The sequence below is a fragment of the Streptopelia decaocto genome (assembly GCF_964273445.1).
Source record: "Streptopelia decaocto genome assembly, chromosome: 3".
Classification (NCBI taxonomy): domain Eukaryota; kingdom Metazoa; phylum Chordata; class Aves; order Columbiformes; family Columbidae; genus Streptopelia; species Streptopelia decaocto.
The window spans coordinates 11,093,504-11,105,544 of NC_138656.1; the positions used below are offsets into that span (position 1 = coordinate 11,093,504).

The 12,041-nt window shown below is 38.7% G+C and overlaps 1 protein-coding gene across 6 annotated transcripts in view; it reads left to right on the forward strand.

Annotated features, from left to right (window-relative positions):
• Positions 1–12,041, forward strand: part of MAP4K3 (mitogen-activated protein kinase kinase kinase kinase 3) — an 84,207-nt gene that overhangs the window by 40,938 nt on the left and 31,228 nt on the right. For 2 of the 6 annotated variants that reach the window (XM_082049195.1, XM_082049197.1), the window contains 3 exons: positions 7,628–7,686; positions 8,857–8,895; positions 9,196–9,249. In XM_082049195.1, the coding sequence (XP_081905321.1) occupies positions 7,628–7,686; positions 8,857–8,895; positions 9,196–9,249 (152 nt within the window). The remainder of the gene's footprint in view (positions 1–7,627; positions 7,687–8,856; positions 8,896–9,195; positions 9,250–12,041) is intronic. The other 4 variants (XM_082049196.1, XM_082049199.1, XM_082049198.1 and 1 more) reach the window with 2 other exon arrangements.

A 12,041-nucleotide genomic window follows, 5' to 3' on the forward strand; every position in this document is an offset into this window, starting at 1 on the left:
CTGTTTGGGTTCCCTGTGTGGCATTGTAAATGGCTGTGTCCGTCTAATGAAAGGAGGTGTATGGGGTAGAGAAGAGCTGGGAGTAAGGGCTGTTAAACCCAGTTTCTGCAAAGCTGTTGCTGTATGTTTAACTGCATCTGTCTCTCAGAGGTGACATGTTGTACTTAATGACTGGTGGGATCTGTCAAGGGAACTCTGTAGAAGAATTTGGTTGTTTGTCCCAAAAGCACTATTTCTGAGACACAAAGCTTACAGTTGTTCTCATTCAAAACAAAAGGTCATATTATTCAAATAAAAATATTTTCATTCACGTTATCCTGATCTGCAATGAAATACTGTAGCTAAAAAAATCTTTCTTGCCTTTCATAGCGAGCTTAGAAATAATTCCAGTTCACATACGGTAGACTGAGCTGCATACCTTTTTAGTTATAAATACCATCAGAGAATATCCAAAAAAAGATGAGGTGGGAAGGAACCCCTGGAGATGTCAAGCCTACTCCTGCTTAAAGCAGGGACAGCTTCTAAGCTTGATATGGAAATTACTTTCGCCCTGTCCAGCTGAAGTTTGAATGCATCTCAGCATAGAGACAACTGAGTATCTCTAGGGTTGCACTGCTCCCATGAGGAGCTGGGTCCTTGTAGCCTCCATTTGCATTGCTGGCATATTTGCCTGTTGCCTCTTGTCTTTCCACTGTGCATCTATATGCCTTATAGGATAGCTGAAGGCAACAGACACTTTCTCCAGGCTACAAAAGCTCTGATCTTTCAGCTTCTTCTATTGTGCCATTTGCTTAATCACTTGAACAATCTTGGTGGCCTTCTGCTGGCTCCCCTCTATTCTGTCAACATCTTTGTCCTGGGAAACCCAGAACTGGACACCACATGCAGATGTGGCCTTCCAAGTGCCGAAATAGAGTGGGTAACACCCTTTTGTTTCACTGTGGTTTACCGCCTATACCACAAGTGTGTGCTGCTGATGTGGTCTCCTCCTCATCTGCTGACACCTCCAAACCCTTTTCTGCAGAGTTGCCCTTTCTGCCCCCAGCTAGCTTGTCCTCAGCATCTGTACGTGTATGTAGTTGGTCTGTCCTACCTGCAGGACTTTTCAGTTGGCCATGTTAAGCCCCATAGGGTTTTGTTGCCTACTCCTCCAGCTTGTTGAAGTTCCTCTGACTAGCAGCTCATGCTTTTTTGTTCATGTTAGATGTTAAGAGAGTGGTTTCATGATAATGTTGGCCAGCTACCTCAACACCTTAGATGCATTCTACCTGGTTCTAGTGTGCATCATACTAATTTGTAACACTATAGCTAGTGATTTTTTTTTCTTTGTATTAGGGAAAAAATTTAATGTTTCTGCAATGGACTTTAATTTAGCCTGGAGTATTCAACACACAGTGAAAAGTTTTGAATTCTACCATTTAAGAAAGTGACAGAGGAGTTGAACAGAACTTGGATTTGTTATCTTAGGTTCCAACCTATAGTTGTTTTCAGTTGTTATGAACTTAGGGTTCATTTTAGATTTCTTTAGCACAGAATTCAGTAAGAGGGTTGCAGTTACCATGCAGTCTGCACTGTTGTATTTGCCAGATGCATTTATACATTTGGTTCTGTTTAAGTAATTTAGTTGTGGTTGGTTTTAGTTTTGGTTACAAATATATTCTGGGTTTAATAATTTGTAATAGTTGTTGGTAACGCTTAATTTTAGAAATGAGATGTCTCAGCATAGCTATTCTGTGTTAGTTAATTATTTGTGGCAGAAAAACTAAAATATTGGTAGGAAAGGATTGAATGAAAGAGATTGACAAAGATAATAGAGAATGTTGCCCAGAAGCCCTTTTCTTTAGTTTAAATAATTTTTCTCCTTACTACACATGCATGCATATGCTTTTTCTTTGTTACAAGCCGTGAATACTCATGTCCCTCTTAGTTGCAATACGTTTTTAGAGTTATGTTAGCTATCAATGCTGAATTTCAGAGCAAGTCTTCGAACTTTGTTCAGCTTTAAGTAAGGAAATGATGAGTAGTCCTTATGATCAGAAGCAAATAAATGGGAATGGGGGCAGAAGTGCCTAAGGGTTTGGGATGTGGTTTTTGCTTCCTTGTATGTTTTGGGTATCTTCTGCCTTAGCAAAAGTAATTGAGAAAATGAGGTGTTCAGTTTTACTGCTAGGAGGCAGTTTAAAAATGCTGTGTACAATTGTCTGTTGCATCTAGGCCTTAACATAGCTAGTCAGGGTAGTGATGTCCCGTTATATGGGTATGAAATGGTGGTGTTTGTGCTAAGTAGGCATTCACAGACAAAATGCATAGAAAGCTGTAATACAAGGGAGAGTGGAGCAGTGGTTGTGTATCAGTAATGCACAGTAAAACCTCAGTCAGTCACCAGGGAAAAATTATAGTTGGCGTGTTTAAAAAAATATACAAATAACTTGCTATTTCTGGTGTGTTAAGCTATCCAAAGAAATTCAAGAATGGACTTCTTAATGAAATAAAGGCCTTGAAAATATCACATATGCATTAGGTAATATTAGGCTCTTTAAAAAAATGATCATACTCTTTTATGAAGCGATATGATGGGAAATACTTAGTTTACTAAGAAATAGAGATGTATATGTGCCTTCTTGTTTGATATGTTAGTAGTCCAAAGGTATTCTTTGAAATTCAGAGTTACTTCCCCAACACTTTGTGTCTTTTAAGTCTGAATTTTGTCACTTCAAATGATCTTACTTCTCACTAGATTACAGGAACAGCAAATGTAGGAAGTAACTGTGAATCGCTGGTTCACTGTATACATTCATTTTTGGTTTTTGAAAGAACAAACACCTAAAAACAGATTTCCAGTACAGCTCAGGCCCACAGAACAAATTAGGAACAGGAGACTGCCAGAGCTACAATAACAATTCATCATGAAATTCTGCATACAATTAATAGCAGGTTTTGAAATTTAAACTGCAGAAGGTATTGTACATTGGATGATTCCTGGGGAATTTGTTTCATAGCATGGCCTTACCACCAAATGTGCCTTTGTTCCAAAGAGATATTTATACTGTTTTTAGTCATTGATAATTTTGAATATATGATATATCTGAAGGTGTTATTTGCCTTTCTACATCTTTTCTTCATTTAATATTACCCAGGCTATTGAGAAGAACTGGTACTTATTGTCTGTATTGCCTCTTTTCCAAAGTGGTCATTGCCAGCAAATAGCACTCTGTCTTCTACATAGCTGTGTTGGTTCAGGAATGGGTTGTTGGTAACCTGAGGCTGAATGCAGAATAATCTGGGATTGCATCTTTGATTTAACACCGAGGTTATTGACCTCTTCTCATTCCTACAGGCTGTAGATATTCAGATTCTCTTAGAAAATATCTGCCTAGCCACTCAGATTTACTCTGTGGGGATGTTGTCTGATCTAGAAAGAAGTTTAATTAACAAATTGGTGTTGTATGTATGTTAAATGAAAATATTAATGTAGATTCATAAAGTTGTTGAGTTACTTCAGGGATGCAGGAGAGGTACCAGATTTTTGTTTTGTTGAAAAATACCTTTATGTTTGGCTTTTTTAAAAAAAAAAAAAAAAAAAAGTCTCGTTATATACTGGTGGCTCACTCACCCCCCTCCATACCCCCAAATAGGGGAGAGAATCTAAAGGGAAGGAAGAAACTTGGATTGTGAGAAACACAGTTTAATAAAATAACAAAATACTAATACACTACTCGTATTTATCTATAAAATAAAAGATACTCAATGCAATTCCTCACAAACTCTGTCCACACCGAGCAGCCAGTCCCAGGAAACAGCACCTGGTCCCGAACAGCTGATCCCAGAGAGAGAAAAAAAGGATAAAGGCAGAAGGGCCCAGAGGCCTCTGCAAACAGCAGGATGGGAAAAGGCTGAACTAAACGTCTCGAACATAACTTGGCTGAACAGGTCTCCAAGAGCAAAGAGAACACAAGAAAGTGACTGGAAGGTCCCGAGTCTCCTTAAATAATTAGCATGATGCTAATGGGATAGAATACTCTTACTGATCAGTCTGGATGTCAGTCAAGCTCTGCCCCATCCATGCCCCGCTTCCTCGCTGCCTCACACCTGTGGGCAGAGTGCTCAGAACATCCTTGGCTCTCAGACCAGAGCAATTAAAAGCATTAACTCTGTCCCAGGGTGTTATCTCTTGTTCTCAAACTCAGTTCAAATAACAACCGTGCTAGCTATAGAAAAGAAAGGTTTCTAACTGCATGAGGAAGATTAACTCATTTTCAGTCAAACCAGCACAACTGGTTGTTCTGATAAAGTATAACAGCTCACTGATGGCTTTGCAGGATACATGCAGTATTTACTGTTGTTTTGTATCAAATATGTAGCTAAAAGGTTTATAAAGTTATAACTTCTGGATATATTCGGAATAGAGTGTACAGGCAAAAATGTGTTGCACTTTTTTAAAGCTTTCTAGCTCTTGGTATTTATCTGTCAAGAGTGCAAAAGGAGAAATTTCCCTAGCAATGGATTAGTTCTCCCCATGTTTGGAGTGAAACCTAGCCATATTTAAAGCTCTTAGAAGAACGCTAACAACCTAATTAAGGCAAAAAAAAAAAAACATATCCAATTAAGATCATAGCCAAATAAATGCTAATAGGCAGCACAACAGTAAACTGAATCATAACAAAGCTTTTGTCCTTTAAAGCATTTAATCAAAAGTAATTCTGGCAGATGTCATTTTTCATAAAGAAAATTCCAGTAAGGTTTAAAAAGTCTGGTGATAGATGAAGGCTCCTTAGGTTTTATAGGGGTGTGCTTATTTTCTCTTATTAATTTTCCTGTCATTGCTGTACAATATACACAGCCACACACTGTGCAGTTTGTAAACTAAAATGGACAGATTTTTTTGTCTCTGCCCACCGAAAGATCTTTGTTTCACACTTTTGAATAATGTGATTTTGCAACATGTAGACAAAACGCATGTCACTTCAAGGTGAAAATCTCAGATTTCATTATACTGATCTGGGCTTATTTTTTTCAACAGCTCTCCAGGCTTTGTTGTGGTGTCCTCTTACATGGACTCACACAACCTGTTTAACCTTCTTGTTCGTGAATCTAGTGAAATCTTATTTTTTGCCCTAGAGCCTGAATCCTCAAAATACCTGTGCTTATATGTGGAAGTTTTTGAGACTGAGAAGTAATATAAGTACTCGCAGTAAAGAAAGTTAAATTTGTGTTTCTTTGTGGTGGATTGAAGTGCATCAAATGGTTATGAGGGCCAGCAGAAGGTAATTGCCTAGATGAGGTGACAGATATTAGGAGTGATGAAGATACTGCAGTTGCAGAAGGCCTAGGGTGGCCTTTCTTGAGGGAAGAATCATAGAGTCATTTCAGCTGAAAGAGACCCTCAGGATCAAGTCCAGCCATAACCAAATTCTAGCACTAAACCATGTCCCTAACAATCTCGTCTAAACGCCTTTTAAACATCTCCAGGGATAGTGACTCCACCACCTCCCTGGGCAGCCTGTTTGACTGTCCGCCAACCCTTTCTGTGAAGAATTTTTTCCTAATATCCAATCTAAACCTCCCCTGGTGCAACTTGGTCATTTCCTTTCATCCTATCACTTGCTGCTTGGGAGAAGAGACCAACCTCCTTTCAGGTACTCGTAGAGAGCGATAAGGTCTCCCCACAGTTCCAGTTCCCTCAGCCACTCCTCATCAGACTTGTGCTCCAGTCCCTTTGCCAGCTTTGTTGCCTTCTCTACACTCTCTAGTACCTCAGTGTCCTTCTTATGATGAGGGGAAGGATACTTGCTGAGCTTGTTTGGGGCAAGGAGCAGGAGGAATTGAGGTTGGGGGGTAGGAGGAGTCGAAATTGGGGCATGGGAGGAGGCTGAAACTGTCAAGAAGGAAGATAAGGATAGTGGGAGGGACCAAAGACACCTGGGACCTCTTCCACCTGCTGCCTCACAGAGCCCAGGACACGTTCCCAAGACAAGCGAGCCTTCCTCCCTGCTGCCACCGCCGCTTGTGAGCCCTTGTTTTCTGTCACCTCGCTTTCCAGCTCCACTGAGAGATGCCTGGGGGAAAGTTGGGTGGCCCTTGTCAGTCAGATCCATAGAAGTGGATGGGGTTTGGTGGTTTTGGGGTTTCTTCATTTAATTCTAGAAAACAGATGTGTAGTAAAGTTGGTACAAAGATTGAAAAGTCAGTCTCTCCATAGTTCAGGAGATGCTATTAATAGCATCAGGCTTGTCTTTGCAGTTTTTATTCAACCCTCTGATTTATGCATTCTTTTATATCAAGTAATTATCAGTTACATACTGTTTTTACCACACTCTCACTTGTCTTGGGAAAATACAGGGAAGTCACTGAAGCAATGAAATGCTGCTGAGAGCTGTGGTAGAAACACCCATGTGGAAACTACTACTTAACTTTACAGAGCACAATTGAAGGTGCAGTAAACAACCTGGAACTCCTTGCTGAGCACAAAACAGTATAAATAGCTTTGCATTCAAGTGATTACTCTTCAGTCTGGAACTGAAAGCTGCAGTAGCTTCTGCTTTGTCAGTTTGGACAACTGGCAAATCTAGTCTGAGGCTTTTCCTCTGTTTTTTAAAAATGCCCTTTTGAGAGATCAGCCCCATGAGTTGTCACCTGATCCAAGTTTGTCACTCTTATAGCTTGGATATCTTGGCATTTTTCTGAAGGATGGCATGTTTTTGATACAGGCTGCAGCTGAAAGAGGCACATTTAACAGAAGATGTTGGGAGACCTTTTTCCTGGAAAGGAGCAATGTTGCTCCACTTACCACTGGCTTTGGTGATCAGTAACTCTCAGTATTTTGGGAGCAAATTTATGCTCAGATTTTACCTGTTGTGATCCACATGAAGAAAAAAATACCTTGTAATTAGAGCAGTATCCTCCTGGCAGATGCTGATTTAATGGTGCTTCGATATGGTGCCTCTATTCCCATTAATGCATTAAATTTGTATGCCTCATGGCATCTAGTGAATAATAGTGCTGGAGGTCTGATGGCACTTTTTCTAAGTGGCCCATGCTGCATGATTGCTTGAGTGCTTGGCTTTGCTATTAATATTGTATTTTTTCTTTTTTATACAAAAGGTGATCTTAAACTAAACATGTATCGTTATCCTTAAAATACATATTGCTTTAAGCAGAACTATAAAAACACGTTTACTGTCCTCTCCGCTTATTTGATGTTCTCATGTGCCAAAGAACTATGTCTCAATCTGAAATGAATACTGTAATATTGAGGGATGGCTGGGTTCTCTACAGGGTCTGGTAGAAGACAAGGTCCTTTATTTTTTTCCCCCCCTTTTAAAAAGAAATATCTTTTTGTTGTTGTTTTGTTTCCTTTTCTGCAGCTAACTTTATTTGAGCAAAGATCCATATGTTCAAGGAAGGTGTTAAGGTCAGAGTTTTAAAAGTAATTAAGAGATGCAGCAAACTGTCAGAGAGGAGATTTTTGGGTGCAGTGGGACTGAGAGTGGTGTTAGGGGCCAAGGAGACCAGAGGAGTGAGCCTGGTTGGTAAATCAGATGTGGCAGAGGAGATAACAGCAGCATGACAGAAGGTATGTTTTATGCTTACCTGTTTGTCTTAAAGATTCGTTCTCTTATATTTGTAGGATCTACAGCTAGAATATGGTCACGGTCCTCAGTGTGGCTACTTCTTGGGTGCAAATAAGTGAGTAAGCAATGATATTTTCTGTTTTGAATTCATTCAGTGCTGCTTTAAAATAAAAATCACGAATGCGTGCTAAACACATTAGCTGAAATGGATGTAGTAACATATGTCAAGTTTGTTTTATCACTTACAATTCCCAAATCACTTATTTATTTCTAAAATAATAGTAATTCTAATGATATAGAATTACAGCACTTCTCAGTATTTGAAACTGTGCTGACCATATTGTCTCTATAGTGCTGTAAACTTCCTTTTGAAAGCTGTTATCTTGGTCTGCTTGTTAACAAAATGTTCTGCGTGGATAAGTCCCACACACCACAATTTTACCCCATCTAGGAGCCAGCAGTGCTGCTCCTTGACATTGCTTTATGCCCTTTTTCATGTTATAAGGTGCTAGAAACATTCAATTCTAGGTGCTTTAAAAAAAATAAAACTTGCCTGTCTCAGCAAAGTCCTTTGACTTCATGTTCATATACTAAATAATTTTGTTGTGTTATGAAGGAGTGTTCCATGTAATTCTTCCTTTCCAGCCAATTTCCTAATTTAAATTTATGCATGTCAGAATTAGAGTGCTAGCTTTGCTTTGCTAAATTAAATAATATTTTTAAAATGCAGAAAATCTACTCATAGAACGTGATCTTTTTACTCAGTCTTTTAGTTGGGGAAAATAAGAGTATTGATATCTTCTGAAATCTTGTTGTTTCTCATCCCTGTGTTTTGCCTGCTATTTCTCCCTGACTGTGTTTTCAGACAAAGACACAAAAATGGGAAAAGTTCAGATTGTTACAAAAATTAACTAGGGAAGAATGAATTTATTTCAATAGTAGTTTAATCCTCTTGGCAGTCTGACTTTTTAAAATGTAACCTTCTTGGATAATATGGATTTGTTTTAAATTGGATGAAACTAAGACCACTGCACTTGGATGAACAAGGACCACTGCACTTTACAGCAATACATGAATAAGCACATAAGAAAGTGTGTTGTGTGGAAACAAAGACAGCTGTGTTAATTTGTTATGTGGATGGTTAATGTATGCTTTTAAGGCCAGCTGAAATAACATGCTCTGGATAATTCACTGTTAGAATCATAGGAGCATTTGTCCTGGCTTTTGATAATTAAGTTTGTGTGCCACAATTAAACTGTGTTCTTGTTCTTATTTAATGCTGAAGGAGTCTCTTAAAATCAGTTGAAGAAGAACTGCATCAGCGGTAATTCTATTCTTTTTTTTTTTTTTTCTGTCTTGTGTGTTTCAAAGTCATTTGTGTGTTAATTTCTTATGTCTGCTACAGCTAGTTCTTGCTTGTCCCTGTACTTGCTGAGAGGATATGGGAGAGGCTTAGTTGTCTGGATTGCAGCTGTGCTTTCAAGAATAATAATAGTGATAAAAAGCTAAAAGACAGCAAAATTTCGTAAAAGAGGTAGTAACCCTTGAGCTCAGACTTTTTCACAGTAGCCAAGGTGATTTTAATACAACTCACTCAGCCATAGTACCTTGTTCATTTTCTTAGGGGACATGTGGCACATTTAGAAGATGATGATGATGCGGACGATGATGCCAAACAGTAAGTTCTTTCTTCTTGTAAAAATAAATATATATATATATAAGCTGAATTTTGAATAGATGAAATAAAAAAAAAAATGAATAATGTTCTAGCCCTAATATCTCAGCATTCTTCTTCTTCTATAGCAGTTTTAAAGGTAGACATTTAATGTTGTTCCTATATGACATTACTAGAAGTTTTCTTATTCTGCTGATAAACTTGTGATAAATTAGGGGGGAAAATATCTTGTTCCTCACTTGATGCAGTTGTCATTTTATCTTCTATTCTTGAACAAAATCTTGGCATAGATACATTGAGCCAGTAATTCATCTGATCACAGTCCTGATGTCTTCTTTAGAACCTATGAATATATATTAAAAGAAAGCTCATTAAAATACATAAATATATCCATAACTATCTTCTCTAGATGACTTTGTTCAGCCCACATTGTTAGCTAGGAGGATACTTGTCTGGGTCCTTGATTTTTTGGAACAGAGCTGGCTCCCTTACCACAGAGAAAACAAGAGTATGTAACTGCAAAGGCCGTAACAATAGGCATGTGTTTAATTATGCTCATATTAAATTCTACTAATATAAGTATTCTAGGGCTATTTTCAATTGACAGATAAGAGCTGAAACAATTTAAAATGAATAGGCAGTATGTGGACATTTACATTCCTGAATAAATCTGATGTAAAGACCAGAAAGAAAGATGTGATTGAGACAGAATTCTTGTTTACTTTCTGTTAATGAATAATTTTTAAAGACATTGCTTCATACTAGAAACCTGTAAAATAAGCGTTATCTATTACTGGCATCTGTCTCTTACAGAGAACCAAACCTCTTTTTTTTTTTTTTTTTTACTTAGGTTATTTTACTGCTGCTCTTTTATAAAAGGGCAGTGGTTTTATCACTGTACTGAACAGGATGGTAGAGCTACTGATAGCATCTGACATTAGTTAGATTAGTTAGGTGACAACTACATTGAACTTGCATCGTTTAATGATTAACTTCTCAAAACACAAATAAGTTTGCTGTTTAACACAAGTCATATTTATAGAAGAAAAATGATTTTTAGTCAGTTTTTAGCAGGCTTTATTCCCTTGCTAATTGCTTAAGAAATTCCTTATATTTCATTATTAGGCAGTTGTTTCAAGGCATGATTGGTTACAGAGTTCATCAATAATATCTTTGAGAGGAAGAGGTTGATAATGCTCCTCCTTGATCTGCTCCCCTGCATTTGGCCCAAGCTGAGAACCCACTTTGCTCCCAGCTGGATAGACCTTGGTAAAGATAACTCAGGTTTCCTGCACTGTAGGATGCAATGGTCCCTGTAGCTCCATGCTGCCAGCCCCACTCTGGCCATCAGTGAAAATGCTCTGGACATCTGTGCTGCTGCAAGCCAGCTCAACTTGGTTCCTCCATCCTTACTGATCTCTGCACGTTTTTTATATATAACTCTGAGTCTGTTCAGTTTTGCTTAATCTTGTTCTTTCTTCCTCCATTTCTTGCTTTGTTTGCAGCCAGTATCATCAACTTTGGTAATGTTCCAGGGCTTGGAACCTCTTGATCCCTGCTGTCTTGAAGTGCTTGTGCTGATTTTTTGTCCAGTGTTTTGAGATCCTTGTTGCTTGTGCAAACTCCATGAAGACTTTCAAACAGTGTTGGCTTTAGCTGCTTCTGTCACGTTTCTGTGGATTTTCTTTTTCAGGTTAAGCAAGAAAGAACCTGATAGCTTCCAGGGAGGTTCCAGTTCGTTTGACCCTAAGAACAGTCACCAATAGTCTTCTAAAAAAGTCCTGATGTTCTTTGCTTCTTCCTGTATTCCATCCTAGGTACTCTTGCCCTACAGAGAGGGCCTGGCGATTTCCTATAAGCGCAGGAATTAGCCTTGAATGCCTCAGCCTTGGATCAGACAGGTTGTGTATCTGCGCCTTTCCTCTTAGTATCTGCTTGAGCCCAAAGCTCTGCTGCAATATGTTGGGTCATCAGCTTGGTCTTGGATATCTTTCTCTGTACCCCCCTGAAGATTCAAGGCTCTCATTTGGTTTATATTCTGAGCGGTGAAGCTGCAATTGAAGAGCACATGTGACATCAGTCACTTCTCCCTTCAGATTCAAAATGAAAACAATGAAGCCACTGTGTGCCTTCCAGTCCACGCTGGTGCTGCTGCGTGACTCTGAAGCTGGGTGATTCATAGAAGAGAATCCACACACTTCAGGGAACGATATAAAATTCTCTCTCTTCGTTTAACAATTTTAATTGTTTTGATATTTCTTTTTCTTTCATTTGCAGCAAAGCTGACAATACTTGAACTTCCTAGTTATGGAAGCTGGGCAAGCAGAAATTATTGGGGCACTGCCCCGTGCGATCAGCAATGACAAACTGCACAGAAACCTTGCTCTTAAAACCAGAGCACACAGTCCTTTGTACAAACACTGTCACATTTATGCCAAATACTGTGGTGTGGATTTTTTTGTGGTATTTGTTTTGTTTTGCTTTGGTTTTTTTGTTGTTTTTTTTTTGTTTGGTTTGATTTTTACCTTTGACTGCTCAATAACACTGTGATGTCTGAGATACAGCGAAGAATATGAAAGAAAATAGTAATGGAGCTTGGACACACATGACTGAGGACTTAAGCTTGGTCCCATGTTATAAAAAGAATATAATTTCCACCATCATAATAGCTGAAGTGCATTACATGGAGTAACCCGTTCTCAGAAGTTCCCTTCCAGCTTCTCTGAAGTAAATGCAACTGATAAGATGCCAGGACAGTAACTCCTGAAAAGAATGAAGCAAAGCAGCCAAGTTGT